Source organism: Oncorhynchus mykiss, chromosome 6 (assembly GCF_013265735.2).
Source record: "Oncorhynchus mykiss isolate Arlee chromosome 6, USDA_OmykA_1.1, whole genome shotgun sequence".
Classification (NCBI taxonomy): Eukaryota; Metazoa; Chordata; class Actinopteri; order Salmoniformes; family Salmonidae; genus Oncorhynchus; species Oncorhynchus mykiss.
In genome coordinates, this window is record NC_048570.1 from 74613267 (window position 1) to 74630912 (window position 17646).

At 44.6% G+C, this 17646-nt stretch overlaps 1 protein-coding gene across 5 annotated transcripts; it reads right to left on the reverse strand.

Annotated features, from left to right (window-relative positions):
* Nucleotides 1-3197: 3197 nt before the first annotated feature.
* Nucleotides 3198-17459, reverse strand: LOC110526574 (serine/threonine-protein kinase ULK3). Of its 5 annotated transcripts, none has more exons than XM_021607655.2 (17): nucleotides 17136-17458; nucleotides 16747-16906; nucleotides 16489-16545; nucleotides 16082-16202; nucleotides 15685-15780; nucleotides 15198-15341; nucleotides 14894-14976; nucleotides 14455-14610; nucleotides 14264-14369; nucleotides 14033-14073; nucleotides 13776-13878; nucleotides 11734-11798; nucleotides 11582-11660; nucleotides 10530-10570; nucleotides 5062-5109; nucleotides 4901-4964; nucleotides 3198-4391 (listed from the first exon to the last, which is right to left on the reverse strand). In XM_021607655.2, exons 2-17 carry the CDS (start codon nucleotides 16843-16845, stop codon nucleotides 4375-4377), a joined length of 1320 nt encoding a protein of 439 aa, XP_021463330.2. In that variant the 5' UTR covers nucleotides 16846-16906; nucleotides 17136-17458; the 3' UTR covers nucleotides 3198-4374. The 5 variants fall into 5 exon arrangements, with proteins under 5 accessions (XP_021463330.2, XP_021463329.2, XP_036836866.1 ...); XM_021607654.2 differs by having other exon boundaries at nucleotides 16405-16545; nucleotides 17136-17457; XM_036980971.1 differs by lacking the exon at nucleotides 14455-14610 and having other exon boundaries at nucleotides 16405-16545; nucleotides 17136-17459.
* Between the last annotated feature and the right edge of the window lie 187 nt (nucleotides 17460-17646).

Here is a 17646-nt window from a genome sequence, read left to right on the forward strand (position 1 = left end):
ACTCTTGAGAATGCAGGATTGTGCATTTGATCGTTTAGCCTTACAGTGCTTCTCAGTTCTCTTGGTCTTCAATTACCTTTTCAGAGAAATAATATGGAAATATAGCACATTAATAAATGTAGCACTTTTATAACACAGTAAAAATGCAATGGGTGTTTTTGTGTCTACTAATCTCCTAAATCCTGCTAATAACGTTTTAGGCAGGTTAGTAGGTAAATATAAATCCTTGGCACAAATAGCTCATAGTAATAATTCTTTATTTACAGGTCCTTAACAAACTGTATGGAAGTGTTATCTAATCTATTAAATTTGAATGAGTCAAGATAAGTGGAATTTGAAGTCATGACAGGAAATCTGTGTTCAATTCATAGTTCCTTTGACAATAGACTGACCAAGTTGTCCCCTTCCCATCTTCACCTAAATCAAATTTGATTGGTCACATGCCCCAAATACAACGTGTAGACTTCACAGTGAAATGCTTACTTACGAGCAAGTATTTTGTTTAGAAAATAATGTAACGCCTAACAGACAGTCCTTAGATTGTTCAAAAGTGCGTTTCACTGGTACATTTATAAGTGGAAGGGAGGGAAAGGGATTCTGTATAGTTGAGGTAAGACCCTCCTAACTTGGCTCAGCCAATCTGTCTAACCATCGCCATGCATCTCAAAGTTGTCCAACTCTAACTCACCCTCCTTCAAATCCCCCACTCAGCTTCTGGGAACAAAATCAAAACAAACAGAAGCAGGGGAGCCTTGGGGTGAGTGGGGGACGGCAGAGGGAGGATTTACAGAGGCTGCAGTGTGCTGGAGCCCATTTTCTAAATTATCTTTATTCAACGTTTCTCTGAAACAAACCCCTGCCTGCCCCCAGGCCTACGAGAGGGGGTGACACAGGGATTTAGGGGAGAGTTTTGTCTCTCATCTGTACAATGTTCTATTCATGATAGCAGTCTACCCACAGTGAATGGTTGATGTGTGTGTGTTTGGGGGTAGGAGAGTTGAGAGGTCCTTAGTTCCTTACGGATTAACCCCCCCCCCCCCCCCCATATAACTTTAGCTGATGTCAATACAGCTCCACCGTCGTCCCATTAGGAGTACCAACAGAGGCTGATAGAGACCCAGGAGAGGGGGAAAGGGTACAAGTGCTCATGATGGAGCTGAACTGAAATGGAAGCCAATTAAACCCACAATGCCACAGGGCTGTGGTTGGTTGGCAAGGGGGTCAAAGTGGTAAAAGGCATAGTGGTTGACTATTCAACTTCTTGGCATCTCCTTATAGCGTATACCGCCATCTCTACTGGTGCTCATGCCAGCCCTCTACACGCCCTGCTACCCTGGATTACATTAGGGCTTCCTCTCCTTACGTTATAGAAACAGGCCAGTTGTGTCCTCAGGAGAGGGAACCAAATGGTGACTATATGGCCAGGAGACAGCAGTAGGCCTCCAACAGGCAGTGACAGACTCACCAAGACATCCATGAAACCTTACACTCAGACCACAATGTTATTTTACCAAGCGTTACATTTCAACCCGAACTACAAGTACAGTTCCTTCGGAAAAAAGTATTCAGACCACTTGACTTTTTCCACATTTTGTTACAGCCTTATTCTAAAATTGATTCATCGTTTTTCCTCATCAATCTACACACAATACCCCATAATGTCAAAGCAAAAACTGTTTTTTGAAATTGTTGCTAATGTATTAAAAATAAAAAACAGAAATATCACATTTACATAAGTATTCAGATCATTTACTCAGTACTTTGTTGAAGCACCTTTGGCAGAGATTACAGCCTTTGAGTCTTCTTGGGTGTGACACTACAAGCTTGGCATATCTGTGTTTGTGGAGTTTCTCCTATTCTTCTTTGCAGATCCTCTCAAGCTCTGTCAGGTTGGATGGGGGGGGCGTTGCTACACAGCTATTTTCAGGTCTCTCCAGAGATGTTCGATCGGGTTCAAGTCCGGGCTCTGGCTGGACCACTCAAGGACATTCAGAGACTTGTCCCGAAGCCACTCCTGCGTAGTTTTGGCTGTGTGCTTAGGGACGTTGTCCTGGTGGAAGGTGAACCATCACCCCAGTCTGAGGTCCTGAGCACTCTGGAGCAGGTTTTCATCAAGGATCTCTCTTTACTTTGCTCTGTTCATCTTTGTCTCGATCCTGACTAGAATCCCAGTCCCTGCCACTGAAAAACATCCCCACAGCATGATGCTGCCACCACCATGCTTCACCGTAGGAATGGTGCCAGGTCTCCTCCAGACGTGACACTTGGTATTCAGGCCAAAGAGATCAATATTGGTTTAATCAGACCAGAGAATCTTGATTCTCATGGTCTGAGAGTCTTTAGGTGCCTTTTGGCAAACTCCATGCGGGCCGTCATGTGCCAGTTACTGAAGAGTGGCTTCCGTCTGCCCACTCTACCATAAAGGCCTGATTGGTGGAGTGCTGCAGAGATGGTTGTCCTTCTGAAAGGTTCTCTCATCTCCACAGAGGAACTCTAGTGCTCTGTCAGTGTAACCATCGGGTTCTTGGTCACCTCCCTGACCAAAGCCCTTCTCCCCCGATTGCTCAGTTTGTCCGGGCAGCCAGCTCTAGGAAGAGTCTTGGTGGTTCCAAACTTCTTCCATTTAAGAATGATGGAGGCCACTGTGTTCTTGGGGACCTTCAATGCTGCAGATTTGTTTTGGTACCCTTCCCCAGATCTGTGCCTCGACACAAACTTGTCTTGGAGCTCTATGGAATTCCTTCGACCTCATGCCTTGGTTTTTGCTGACATGCACTGTCAACTGTGGGACCTTACATAAACAGGCGTGTGCCTTTCCAAATAATGTTCAATCAATTGAATTTACCACAGGTGGACGCCAATCAAGTTGTAGAAACATCTCAAGAATGATCAATGGAAACAGGATGCACCTGAGCTCAATTGAGTCTCATTGCAAAGGGTCTGAATACATATGTAATAAGGTATGTTTTTTTGTTAATGAGTGCAACATTTTCAAAAAACCTGTTTTCACTTTGTCATTCTGGGGTATTGTGTGTAGATTGCTGAGGAATCTTATTCATTTAATCCATTTTAGAATAAGGCTGTAATGTAACAAAATGTGGAAAAAGTCAAGGGGTCTGAATACTTTCCAAAGGCACTCTATTTTAATTTACTCAATCTTGGGCTTTATCTCAAAACACAATGAATACAGGCCATGACAACACATTACATAGCCATTTTAATTAAATTGAATCAGCCTTTTAAGGTAATAAATAATTTATAAAATCATACCCATACAAAATATTTCAACAAAAACAATACACAATTGTCAGTTCTCAATTCGACACACATTTCTTCCTTTTCAGTTACACCATTCAATTTCCTGATTAGACAGCAGATAGCCTCCTATGATACAGCATATTCACAAATAATAAAAGTTCCCTTGAAAGTAGATTCATGCACACAACCTTGCTCACTGAAAACAAACAGAAAGGAAAAGACCCACAACAGTAATAACGGTTAACCTGTCACCAAATGTCCAACATTTTGGCAGGCTACTAAAGCAGGCTGAGTTGTGACGCACGCCTTGACTTGACAGTTGCTACTGTATGCCTTCATCCTGACCGGTGCCAACCCAAAAGTAAATGAAAGTCTACAGAGTAAATAAGGCTGCAAGCCGCACCTCTCCAGTTTTCCTCTCATAGTGGTAGAGGCTGCTCCATCAGCAGAGGGAGCGTGGTGAGGCTGTGGTCAGGCCACAGAAAAGGGATTTCGTTTGTGTGTGTGTGTGTGTGTGCATGTGTGTGTGTGTGTGTGTGGGGCGACAGAAGGGCTTTCCCAAATATTCATGATACATTTCGATAACTCCCTTCAGTTACAGACGACAAACCATTCTGAGTCGCCATCTCTTTTGCAACTACAAGCATTTGAGGCTCATTATTACCCTTATTCATCCTGCAACATAACACAACAACATGATACAGCACTAGTTTATCACGACAGTACAGTATTAGCATACAAGCTGTCCAGCCTTTCCATATGAATGGTTAGGCAGGAGGGCTTTGAGGCTGAGCAGTGACTCGAGACTGTGACAGTCTTCTGTGTTGTGTTGGTGAGGGGGATGCAAGGCTGACAAGCTGCTAGTTGAAGTCCAGGCAGAGTAATAACAGGGTAGATTGTCTCTGACGCCATAGCCTCCTTTTCCAGGCTTTCTCACTTTTGTTGGGAAACAACAGCCGTGCGATGATTGAGACTTACAAGTAGGGTGACTCGAGACTACTGAGGCCATGGTCTCAGAGGCCTGAGGGATTCCTTAGCCTGACCCGTAGAGGTGCAGGGGTCTGGGGCTCCGCAGGCACGATGGACCCTCTCTCTGGTTCCTACTGCCAGGCTGGCTCACTGCACACAGCATGCTGAGGAGGGCGAGCATCGACAGACAGATGTGTTAGAGACTGCATTATCATTATATAGACATGGCTTACCTCAGTACTGATCTGTGAGTAGATTTCTGTTGAGTAATTAAGATTTCCAATGTATTCAATACACATGGCAATAAAAAGGTAGAATGGCTGTATTACTGTCCTGTATTATGGGACAAGCTCAGAGACTGAGGCTGTGTACCAAATGGCACCCTATTCCATTCACCAGCCAGACAGTCTTGGGCATTGCTGTGACCCCTCCAGCTGGAGAGTTGCCAACATGACATGGCTGACTGTGGCTGCCGTTGTGTTAAAATAACAGCAACGTAACAAGCCATGTTTATGAAACCTGAATCTGTTCCAAATTCATTGAACCCCCTTTGCACATAATTCCTCTGGAATTTCTAACTCGAAACAGGATATTGTCTGGCTCTACTATATATCAACTAACTCCCTCCCTCGCAGCTAGTGTGTGTGTTGTCCAAGTGTACAATAATACTCACAGCTTCTCACAGATTCTGATAGAGGCTCTCTATCCATTGACACATCTTTTTGGGTCTCTAGCATCTGAAAGACACAAAAAGACTCAAAATCATGGGCCAAAATGTTAGCGTGGGATTTTTATATCTACTAATATCTAAAGTCAAATCATCGCCATTCCTACCTTGATCTGTTCTTTGAGGTATTCAGCTCTGGTCATTAGGCTCTTGATCTGCAAAGTGAGAGGTGGTGTTTAGTATGTAATCCATCCACAGTCATTCACATTCTCCTTTCTATAATGTCTGGTGATGGTGATGATGATGGTGATGATGAGGGTAGACCAAGGTGGATGCACTCCTATAATGACCCTTTAAAAAACAGATCTGTTGTGGTAGAATAATCTTCCTGACCGAGACAGAGGCGGCTGCATCCACCCAGACTCCCAACATTTTATATCATATTAACCTCAGCACCAAGGCTGTAATACTATCAAATCACACCCAAAGTAAGATTACACCTGTAATATAAATGTATTAACCTTCCAACTATTTCAAGGCTGGTGTTCTTATATGATAAGCCCAGGCATATTGAACTGGGAATTACAGCCCTGAGTTAAGAAAGGCTGAACTGTGCTCAAGAGATGAACCAACACACATGGAGACCATTCCTAGCTGGAGTCGGGGCTCTTTGTGTTCTCACACACATGCTTTTGATCTGCAGTCCTCCCCAGCATTCGATTATTACAGCCGCATCTGAATTTACTTAAGCCAAGCGCCCATAAAACTTCAAATAGGGAGGTCTATGAGCCCAGCTTTAAATCTCTCTCCCTCTGGGGTTTGTTGTTGAAACATTGTTGTGTGTTGTTGACCTGGTTGCTTGCAAAACAAATGCTCAAAACACAAAAGAATAACTTTCCTTTACCACTGAATATTAATACAGTCAAACTAACTGAAGTAACTGTTGTAAGAGTATACCTCTCCAACTAAATGTCAAGGGAAAGGCTTGGCTATTTCACCTGACCATTGCTAGTGCAGTGGATACCATTATAGTGTCATATGACTGATATTGTTATACATTTTTTTTATTTCACCTTTATTTAACCAGGTAGGCCAGTTGAGAACAAGTTCTCATTTACAACTGCAACCTGGCCAAAATAAAGCAAAGCAGTGCGACACAAACAACAACACAGAGTTACACATGGAATAAACAAACATACAGTCAATAACACAATAGAAAAGTATATTTACAGTGTGTGCAAATGTAGTAAGATTAGGGAGGTAAGGCAATAAATAGGCCATAGTGGCAAAATAATTACAATTTAGAAATTAAACACTGGAGTGATAGATGTGCAGAAGATGAATGTGCAAGTAAAGATACTGGGGTGCAAAGGAGCAAAAAATAAATAACAATATGGGAATGAGGTAGTTGGGTGGGCTATTTACAGATGTGCTACATACAGGTGCAATGATCTGTAAGCTGCTCTGACAGCTGATGCTTAGTGAGGGAAATATAAGTCTCCAGCTTCAGTGATTTTTGCAATTCGTTCCAGTCATTGGCAGCAGAGAACTGGAAGGAAAGGCGGCCAAAGGAGGAGTTGGCTTCGGGGATGACCAGTGAAATATACCTGCTGGAGTGTGTGCTAAGGTTGGGTGCTGCTATGGTGACCAGTGAGCTGAGATACAGCGGGGCTTTACCAAGCAAAGACTTATAGATGACCTGGAGCCAGTGGGTTTTGCTACGAATATGAAGCTAGGGCCAGCCAACGAGAGCACACAGGTTGCAGTGGTGGGTAGTATATGGGGCATTGGTAACAAAACGGGTGGCGCTGTGATAGACTGCATCCAATTTGCTGAGTAGAGTCTATTTTGTAGATGACATCGCCGAAGTCTAGGATCGGTAGAATAGTCAGTTTTACGAGGTTATGTTTGGCAGCATGAGTGAAGGATGCTTTGGGCGAAATAGGAAGCCGATTCTAGATTTAATTTTGGATTGAGATGCTTAATGTGAGTCTGGAAGGAGAGTTTACAGTCTAACCAGACACCTAAGTATTTGTAGTTGTCCACATATTCTAAGTCAGAACCGACCAGAGTAGTGATGCTAGACGGGCAGGCGGGTGCGGGCAGCGATCGGTTGAAGAGCATGCATTTAGTTTGACTTGCATTTAAGAGCAGTTGGAGGCCACAGAAGGAGTGTTGTACGGCATTGGAGTTTGTCTGGAGGTTTGTTAACACAGTGTCCAAAGAAGGACCAGAAGTATATCAGACAATCACCAGTAGCAAGAGCGACATCATTGATGTATACAGAGAAAAGGGTCAGCCAGGAATTTAACCCTGTGGCACCCCCATAGAGACTGCCAGAGGTACGGACAACAGGCCCTCTGATTTGAGACACTGCTCTATCTGAGAAGTGGTTGGTGAACCAGGCGAGGCAGTCATTTGAGAAACCAAGGTTGTTGAGTCTGCCGATAAGAATACGGTGATTGACAGAGTCGAAAGCCTTGGCCAGGTCGATGAATACGGCTGCACAGTAACTGATGGTGGTTATGATATCGTTTAAGACCTTAAGCGTGGCTGAGGTGCACCCAGATTGCATAGCGGAGAAGGTACGGTGGGATTTAAAATGTTTGGTGATCTGTTAGTTAACTTGGCTTTCGAAGACTTTAGAAAGGCAGGGTAGGATAGATTTTTATTTTATTTTACTAGGCAAGTCAGTTAAGAACAAATTCTTATTTTCAATGATGGCCTAGGAACAGTGGGTTAACTGCATTGTTCAGGGGCAGAATGACAGATTTTTACCTTGTCAGCTCAGGATTTGATCTTGCAACCTTTCGGTTACTAGTCCAACGCTCTAAGCACTAGGCTACCTGCCGCCCCTTATAAGTCTGTAACAGTTTGGGTCTAGAGTGTCTCCCCCTTTGAAGAGGGGGATGACCGCGGTAGCTTTCCAATCTTTGGGGATCTCGGACAATACGAAAGAGAGGTTGGATAGGCTAGTAATAGGGGTTGCAACAACTGAGGCGGATAATTTTAGAAAGAGAGGGTCCAGATTGTCTAGCCCAGCTGATTCGTAGGAGTCCAGATTTTGCAGCTCTTTCAGAACATCTGCTATCTGGATTTGGGTGAAGGAGAAATGGGGAGGCTCGGGCAAGTTGCTGTGGGGGGTGCAGAGCTATTGACCGGGGTAGGGGTGGCCAGGTGGAAGGCATGGCCAGCCGTAGAAAAATGCTTATTGAAATTCTCGATTATCGTAGATTTATCGGTGGTGATAGTGTTTCCTAGCCTCAATGCAGTGGGCAGCTGGGAGGAGGTGCTCTTATTCTCCATGGACTTTACAGTGTCCCAGAACGTTTTTGGAGTTTGTGCTACAGGATGCAAATTTCTGTTTGAAAAAGCTAGCCTTTGCTTTCCTAACTGCCTGTATATATTGGTCCTAACTTCCCTGAAAAGTTGCATATAGCGGGGGCTATTTGATGCTAATGCAGTACGCCACAGGTTGTTTTTGTGCTGCTCGAGGGCAGTCAGGTCTGGAGTGAACCAAGAGCTATATCTATTCTTAGTTATACATTTTTTGAATGGGGCATGCTTATTTAAGATGTTGAGGAAAACACTTAAGGAATAACCAGGCATCCCAGGTCAATATCCTTCCAGGATACCCGGGCCAGGCGAATTAGAAAGGCCTGCTCGCTGAAGTGTTTTAGGGAGCGTTTGACAGTGATGGGGGGTGGTCGTTTGACCGCGGACCCATCACGGACGCAGGCAATGAGGCTGTGATCGCTGAGATCCTGGGTGAAGACATCAGAGGTGTATTTTGAGGCCAGGTTGGTCAGGATGATATCTATGAGGGTGCCTGTGTTTATGGATTTAGGGTTGTACCTGGTAGGTTCCATAATAATTTGTGTGAGATTGAGGGCATCTAGCATAGATTGTAGGACGGCCGGGGTGTTAAGCACAGTGAGAGACTTATTTCTGGAAAAGTGGATTTTTAAAAGTAAAAGCTCTAACTGATTGGCCACAGACCTGGAAACCATGACATAACTCTGCAGGCTAACTCCACCCCCTTTGGCAGTTCTATCTTGGTGGAAAATGTTATAGTTGGGGATGGAAATTTCAGAATTTTGTTGGCCTTCCTAAGCCAGGATTCAGACACGGCTAGGACTGCAGGGTTGGAGGAGTGTGCTAAAGCAGGGAGAAAAAAAAACTTGGGGAGGAGGCTTCTGATGTTAACATGCATGAAACCAAGGCTTTTACGGTTACAGAAGTCAACAAATGATAGCGCTTGGGGAATAGGGGTGGCTACAGGGCCTGGGTTAACCTCTACATCACCAGAGGAACAGAGGAGGAGGAGGAGTAGGATAAGGGTACGGCTAAAGGCTATAAGAACTGGTCGGGAACAGCGAATAAAAGGAGCAGATTTCTGGGCGTGGTAGAATAGATTCAAGGTATAATGTACAGACAAGGATATGGTAGGATGTGAGTACAGTGGAGGTAAACCTAGTGCGTTGGGAACAGCGAATAAAAGGAGCAGATTTCTGGGCGTGGTAGAATATATTAAAGGTATAATGTACAGACAAGGATATGGTAGGATGTGAGTACAGTGGAGGTAAACCTGAGTGACGATGAGAGAGGTTTCGTCTCTGGAGGCACCAGTTAAGCCAATTGAGGTCTCCGCATGTGTGTGGGGTGGGACAAAGGAGTTATCTAAAGCATTTTGAGCGGGACTGAGAGCTCTACAGTGAAATAAAAACAGTAAGAACTAGCCAAGACAACAGTAGACAAGGCATATTGACAGAGAGAGAGGCATAAAGCAATCACAGGTGTTGATCAGGAGAGCTAAGACAACAACGGGTAAATGGTGATGAACGGACAGAGTGGGTCAGTTAGGTACATACAGGACCTGAGTTCGAGGCTGGGGCCGACAGGTAAACAAAATGACCTATTATTGAAACAGTCCAGGGGGCATCAGCTGTGTAGCCGAGTGATCATAGGGTCAAAAGAGCAGCAATAGGTGAGTCAGGGTGCAGTTCAGTAGTCACTACTAAGCTAGGCGAGTAGGGGACACAGCGTTCAGAAAAGCTAGCGGGCCGGGGCTTGTAGATGGTTCTTTGGCGACATCGTAACAGAATAGCCTGTTGAGACCACATTGGGCAATCACGTCGGCAGTCCAGTCGTGATGGATCGGCGGTGCTCCGTGTCGACAATAAAGGGTCCAGGCCAATTGGCAAAGGAGGTATTGTAGCCCTAGAATTAGCTGGTATATGGGTGATATATGTACACCAAACTGCAGTGTCACTGATCTATTACGTTAGTAGCTTTTATTCAGGGAAACATTCACGTGACTACCAGAGAATGCTCCTGGGTGTTGTGTCCCAGATATAGCTGTGCTTGTTTGGTCTCAGAGACCTGGTGTGTGTATGTCTTCAGGTGCTCTGTGCTGTTATGGCGAGCACTGAACCAGGTCTCTCCTCACCCCCTTACCTCACATTCTCACCTAAACCCTCTCATCCACCTCACCCCCAGTAACTCATCTCAACCCTTTCATTCACCTCACACTCAGTAACTTATCTCACATTCTCACCTAAACCCTCTCATCCACCTCATCCCCAGTAACTCAGATCACTTTCTCACCGAAACCCTCTCATCCCCAGTAACTCACCTCACTGTGGAGCAACTCTCTCCGGCGCCCCTGGGCTTCAGCTGGAAGACAGACATAGAGGGGGAGGAGAGGGAGAAAGAGAAGGAAGGAGGGTGGGTGGGTGGAGAGAATATAAAGAGATGAATCACTGCTCTCCCAATCCCCATGTTTGCACAAGAGTGGGTAATTTACAGAGCCAGTTTGGTTGTGATAGCCCACTGAGGCTCAGGGAGAACCCTTGAAACTGAAGCAGCCTTTCCACAATTAGCCTGCCTGAGGAGGAGGGGACCAGTTCTCCAGCAGCAAGGCATTCTGGGGAGGGAATGTAATCAACCAAAAGGGACAATGTTTTCTCCCACAGTCCCCTGGTCTCGCTGACGTGCCACGGTCCCGTTCCCCCGATCCATCATGATTATTTAACGACTCAAGCCGTCTCTTCTCTATTAAGATAGATAATAATTTTTATTTGTTTCCAGTGTGTAATAACACTGAGAAATTAACTGTTGGGCTCTCAATGGGAACCAGATGGCAGCGAGCGGCTCTATACCACACACAGGGCGCTGGCACCAGGTCTCATCCACAGCTCAAAGCCACATCTGGCTCCAGCATCATCATCCCCATCCCGCCTGCCTGCCTTGCCTCCCTCCACCACTAGGACCATCTCCCAGATGAGGTCATGTGGAGTCAGGGCTAATAGAGACCAGGCCACAGCCTAGAGGAGTCTAGTCCACATACAGACACTGAGCCAGAGCGCCGAGGAGAGGAGACCATTATGGGCCACCACTGCCACCGTCTCTCTTTAATAACAATAACAGCCAGCCAAAGCTGAGGGCTGGAGACACAGCAGACACTCAGGGCAGGCTCTGCTGCGGTCTCTGATGTAATACCCTCTTAATTCTGGAGATTGAATTACTGTGTTACTCCCGGACTCCCTGCAGGGTTGTAAAATCACACCTGTGTTTATTAGAGTCTATGCAGCAGACGCTGTATGTGGCATAGATGACTGACTCATTGTTTTCCACATCTAAAGGACTAATATAGTCTATGTGGGATTTTCAGTGAGCTGACCTTACCTGCCAGGGCTAGCAGTAGTTCTCCCAGACTCTGCTGGTACAGAGCCAGTGTATCATGGTCCTCTATCCCATTCTCCTCCTGGAATGGAATACAAGTGTGTTATGAAAAGGGAAGACATCCCACTATGGCATAGTAGTCCACTCTCACTCACCATGGCGATGGCTGTAGATGCCAGCTCCAGAGCAGCCAGCACCCGTGGTTGGTCACGGGACATCTCTGAGAAGGGAGGGAGAGAGAGAGAGAGAGAGGAGAGAGAGAGGAGAGATAGAGAGAGAGAGAGAAGAGAGAGAGGAGAAAGAGAGGAGAGGAGAGAGAGAGGAGAGAGAGGGAGGAGATAGAGAGAGAGAGAGGAGAGAGAGGGAGGAGATAGAGAGAGAGAGAGATGGACCTGAGGCCTTCTCAGAACACCGCCTCTATAGGTACTTTTCAATATCCAGTTACACTTGATAACGTGCTCCTTCTGAGTTATGAATGTGTTATCAAGTCCTTATGAAGGTTCCCTTCAAATAAAGTAGGGTTTAAATTAGGTCCTCTATATACAGTGCATTGCGAAAGTATTCGGCCCCCTTGAACTTTGCGACCTTTTGCCACATTTCAGGCTTCAAACATAAAGATATAAAACTGTATTTTTTTGTGAAGAATCAACAACAAGTGGGACACAATCATGGAGTGGAACGAGATTTATTGGATTTTTAAAACTTTTTTATCAAAAACTGAAAAATTGGGCGTGCAAAAGTATTCAGCCCCCTTAAGTTAATACTTTGTAGCGCCACCTTTTGCTGCGATTACAGCTGTAAGTCGCTTGGGGTATGTCTCTATCAGTTTTGCACATCGAGAGACTGACATTTTTTCCCATTCCTCCTTGCAAAACAGCTCGAGCTCAGTGAGGTTGGATGGAGAGCATTTGTGAACAGCAGTTTTCAGTTCTTTCCACAGAATCTCGATTGGATTCAGGTCTGGACTTTGACTTGGCCATTCTAACACCTGGATATGTTTATTTTTGAACCATTCCATTGTAGATGTTGCTTTATGTTTTGGATCATTGTCTTGACTCCATCAGGTTTTCTTCCAGAATGGTCCTGTATTTGGCTCCATCCATCTTCCCATCAATTTTAACCATCTTCCCTGTCCCTGCTGAAGAAAAGCAGGCCCAAACCATGATGCTGCCACCACCATGTTTGACAGTGGGGATGGTGTGTTCAGGGTGATGGGCTCTGTTGCTTTTACGCCAAACATAACGTCTTGCATTGTTGCCAAAAAGTTCAATTTTGGTTTCATCTGACCAGAGCACCTTCTTCCACATGTTTGGTGTGTCTCCCAGGTGGCTTGTGGCAAACTTTAAACAACACTTTTTATGGATATCTTTAAGAAATGGCTTTCTTCTTACCACTCTTCCATAAAGGCCAGATTTGTGCAATATACGACTGATTGTTGTCCTATGGACAGAGTCTCCCACCTCAGCTGTAGATCTCTGCAGTTCATCCAGAGTGATCATGGGCCTCTTGGCTGCATCTCTGATCAGTCTTCTCCTTGTATGAGCTGAAAGTTTAGAGGGACGGCCAGCTTTAAACTTCTTCACAACAGTATCTCGGACCTGCCTGGTGTGTTCCTTGTTCTTCATCAAATCAAATTCAAATCAAATGTATTTATATAGCCCTTCGTACATCAGCTGATATCTCAAAGTGCTGTACAGAAACCCAGCCTAAAACCCCAAACAGCAAGCAATGCAGGTGTAGAAGCACGGTTCATGATGCTCTCTGCGCTTTTAACGGACCTCTGAGACTATCACAGTGCAGGTGCATTTATACGGAGACTTGATTACACACAGGTGGATTGTATTTATCATCATTAGTCATTTAGGTCAACAGAGATCCTCACTGAACTTCTGAACTTCTGGAGAGAGTTTGCTGCACTGAAAGTAAAGGGGCTGAATAATTTTGCACGCCCAATTTTTCAGTTTTTGATTTGTTAAAAAAGTTTGAAATATCCAATAAATGTCGTTCCACTTCATGATTGTGTCCCACTTGTTGTTGATTCTTCACAAAAAAATACAGTTTTATATCTTTATGTTTGAAGCCTGAAATGTGGCAAAAGGTCGCAAAGTTCAAGGGGGCCGAATACATTCGCAATGCACTGTAAGGGTCATGAAATACGGTATTTATGATGTACAGCAGGTAAAGTTAGCTGTATTACCTCTCAGGATGTCTCTGGTGGACTTGAACTGCTCAAAGCAGAGGCTGTTGTCTGCAGACACCAGAGCTTTCAGCTCCTCTGCCCTGGACACGTACTGACTAACCTGCAGGAACGGTTTATATTGCTGTCATTCACTTCATTCTATGATGTCATCCATAGCATGTGTTTTTCATCCATGCCATATGTTATTCAAATAATTTCAGTCCAGCCTTTGGGGTATGAAAATACAATAGACCAAATATACTTGTACTCTGTACCTTTTGCCTAAGGGCATCTTTACGCAGTCTGTCTGTCTCATCTGGAAAGGGGAGAGAAGATACATTCCTTAGACAGTTACCAATAGTGTTCTGATTATGTCATCTCCAGTTCTGTGAGCTTGTATCACTTTTCAGTTGATGTTGGACTGTGGTACGGAATTAGACATTATATAGATGAGAAACCTGAGAGAAGTTATTGTGGCAGGTAGGGGCTGTGCATGTTGCTCTTACAGTGAATGGCGGGGACAAAGTGCTCTAGTGAGCTGCAGTACAGAGACAGAGCAGCTGATCTATCCCCCTCCTGGTCCTTCTGAACAGCTTTCAGGACCAGATCCTTCTGCAAGAGGAGACAGACAGGGAGTCACATCAATACATCTAACTCTCTTTCACACACCCGCATGCACCCACACGCACACACACACCGCTTTTCCCAGGCTCTCTGCATTGGGCATGTGCTCGAGGTCCACCCAGGGGTGGGAGAAGAACTGAGTGAAGGTGAGGCGGGTGTCAGGGTCCCTGTCCAGCAGCCGCAGCAGTAAGTCCCTGCAGTTCCTGGACACTCTGGCCCCTGCAGGCAGCTGAGACACACAACACAACCAGAGAACCACAATGTTATATATCTTCCAACTAATTACACTCTGTCCTGACCACTGGATTGAGGAGGAGACTGTAGTACCCACTCCGGCACAGGAGTGTCCCTTCCAACAAGAAAGCACTGTGAGATAAGGTTTATTGGGCAAGCGTGCCACCATGTGGTGGCAAAAATACTCACAGGGGAAAGAATGATTCTTCTAACAGCAGTCACAGAATGAACAATCATTGCTACCACACATTTCTTTAGATTGATGTAACAGAGCTTACCTCGATGGGCTTGTCACTGCGGATCTTCTCCTCCAGTTCAGCATAGGATCTGGAGGCAAATGGTGCCCGGCCAAATAGTGTCTCTACATACAGAAGTAAGAACAACAAATAAATGATAAGAGTAAGTGAGAAAGCAATATAAACTTAAACCATCTTTGGCATTGAAAGCAGTAACGTTGAAGTTTGATGTCACTGAAACGTCTGGTTTGTGCTTAAGAGAGCATAGAGTGTTCTTTAGGAGATAGTGTTCTATTTAATTGCATGGAGAGATGAGATAGTTATCCATTTAAATCTGTGCTCTTACCATACAGGATGACTCCCACAGACCAGAGGTCGACCCTGGAGTCATACTGCCTTCGACACACCATCTCAGGGGCCATGTAGAGAGGAGAGCCCCTCAGAGCACTCTGCTCATCCCACGGAGACATGTAACTTGCAAAGCCAAAATCTGACAACAGCATAGGGCAAAAATGTTTTAATGCTCAGTGCCCTAGACTAGCCTCAGTCAAGACTTTGATACACCTGGTAATACTTGGAGCAGCATTACAAAATCCTCTAATGCATGATTCAGTGGTGCAACTGTTGCATTCCATCATTTTAAATGTCACAACTGAATAGCGCAGAGACAGTGCCACCAATAACCTCTGGCATATTGGCACTGCTATGATTTCGCAGCTATTTTGCAGCTATATCACAGTCCCATGGTGATGAAATGCAAAATATGAATAAAGATAGAAATGTGACCATAAGGAATACTAAGTGTGATTGTGGCACTTGCCAGTGTGCTGTACCTGCTAGTTTAAGAACAGAACCATTGAGCAGAATGTTCTGGGGTTTCAGGTCCAGATGGGAGATGTTATGATTATGGAGAAACTGAAGAGCGCAGGCTGTTTTCAGACATGTAGCAAGAGAAGAGGGAGTAAGAGAGAGAGTGCCTTATTGCAGTTGGTCCCACCATTTTTTGTTATATGTATACTTTGACAATGTAAGTAATATAACTTGCCATGTCAATAAAGTCTTCTGAATTGAATTGATTTCAGTGGGAGAGAGAGAAAGAGAGAGAGATAGTGGGAGAGAGAAAGAGAGAGAGAGTGGGAGAGAGAGAGAACTGCTCAACATCATTAAATAGTTCTCTAAATAATGTAGGTTACTTATACCCAACGCACCACTGACTCTGGTGTGACTCACCTATCTGCTGCAGGAAGAGCCGAGCCACCCTCTCAGGTAGCAAGCGCCTACTGTGAATGAAACGGGACAGGTCCCCACCAGAACACCACTCCAGGATCAGATATATGTTTTCACTGTCCCACTGACCAATGGCAGAGAACACAATTACACTCAATTCACTCAGACAGGATGTGAAATGTAGCCTGCTGAGTCCCTGATCAGTTTGTGCTCTCTTGTCTGGCAAGCAATGTGGGAGTCAGGATAGCCTATATGAAATGTACTTATATGAGTGGGGATTGGCTGATTAAATATTGGGCTGATTAAATATTAAACTGATTGTAGACCTGAAAGTCCTTCAGCTGAACAATGTGAGGGTGGCGAACAGTTTTCAGGATCTCTATCTCAGTCAGCAGGTTCTCCATAGACACCTTGTTCAGAGTCTTCTTCCCAACCACCTTCACTGCCACCACCTCCCGGTTGTCCCCCTGCACACACAGATCCAGTAGTCTGAACAATGCTCTAGTCTGGGACATGATATCAGTTTGGAAGCCAGGCTACAGGAGAAGTCTTAAAACTGTCATTTCTATTAGGGAAGTTGCTACTATTTACTTGTGTTGTTTATGCAAGTAGTTGTGCTTATAGGCTAGCTAGTAGCTAGCTAACTCGGTCTGCAACGAATGGCGTACCTTTCTGTAGGCTTTGTAAACTGTCGCATAGGTGCCACTGCCCAGCCTCTCTGTGAGAATGAAATTAGCCAGTTTCGGTGGGGCGAAGCTCGAAGCCATGATGATGATGTTCACGGTTGCATCAAAGCTGCTGTGGACCCCTTCACTGCTGCAAAGTGCACTAGAACATATATAGAGGAAGTTGGTCTATATAATTCAAATTTAGCTACAAAAGCAATGCCTATATCTGACCAGACTGAAGTGAAACAGGAACGTCTACAACAATGGCTGTTGCATGATATGTTGAGCTGACTTGCTGCTACCTACCAAGCAATTATTATAATAAAAAAAAAAAACTCTGCCCATCTTCTATACTTCTCAGAAATGTGTATATATATACAAATATTTACCGTCATTCAAGTATAAATACTGCCGAATTTGCAGAATGATTCTTCTTCTTCAAAGTTGTTTTGACAGACTATACATTCACCTTGGTGTATTGCCGCCACCTACAGTACATGGTATTGACACCAAAATTATTTCAATTTCGGGAAGGGGGGCGACATAAAACAACAAAAATCAAACAACCGTCCCACTCCTTCAGTTACATTCAAATCACATCAATACACAGACTCCGGTGCCTGTGAGTTGCAGAATGATTGTTTACATGGCTAGCTAGCTCCACTGTGAACATGCTGTCGTTGTCAGCTGGCAAAACACGTCAACTCGTCGATGCTCCAAACCATGGCACATGTTTTCTACTGCCCCCTACCGGTTTGATATTTAATACTCAGCCTTATCTGTAAAGGTAATCCAGAGAAGACAACCTCACGTTTATTGAAATAGTAATCAGTCATTGCTACAGTAAAACTCTTACTATGTATGTGGCTTTTACAATAGCAGCATCAAGCCGAGATTAAC

Coding starts and splice junctions, on each gene's coding strand:
- LOC110526574 (XM_021607654.2), bottom strand. CDS start 16,845: ATGGCTTCGAGCTTCGCCCCACCGAAACTGGCTAATTTCATTCTCACA. Junction 14,074..14,263: donor CTTTGTCCCCGCCATTCACT/GTAAGAGCAACA, acceptor TCCCCTTTCCAG/ATGAGACAGACAGACTGCGT. Junction 11,661..11,733: donor CATCTACAGCCATCGCCATG/GTGAGTGAGAGT, acceptor ATTCCATTCCAG/GAGGAGAATGGGATAGAGGA.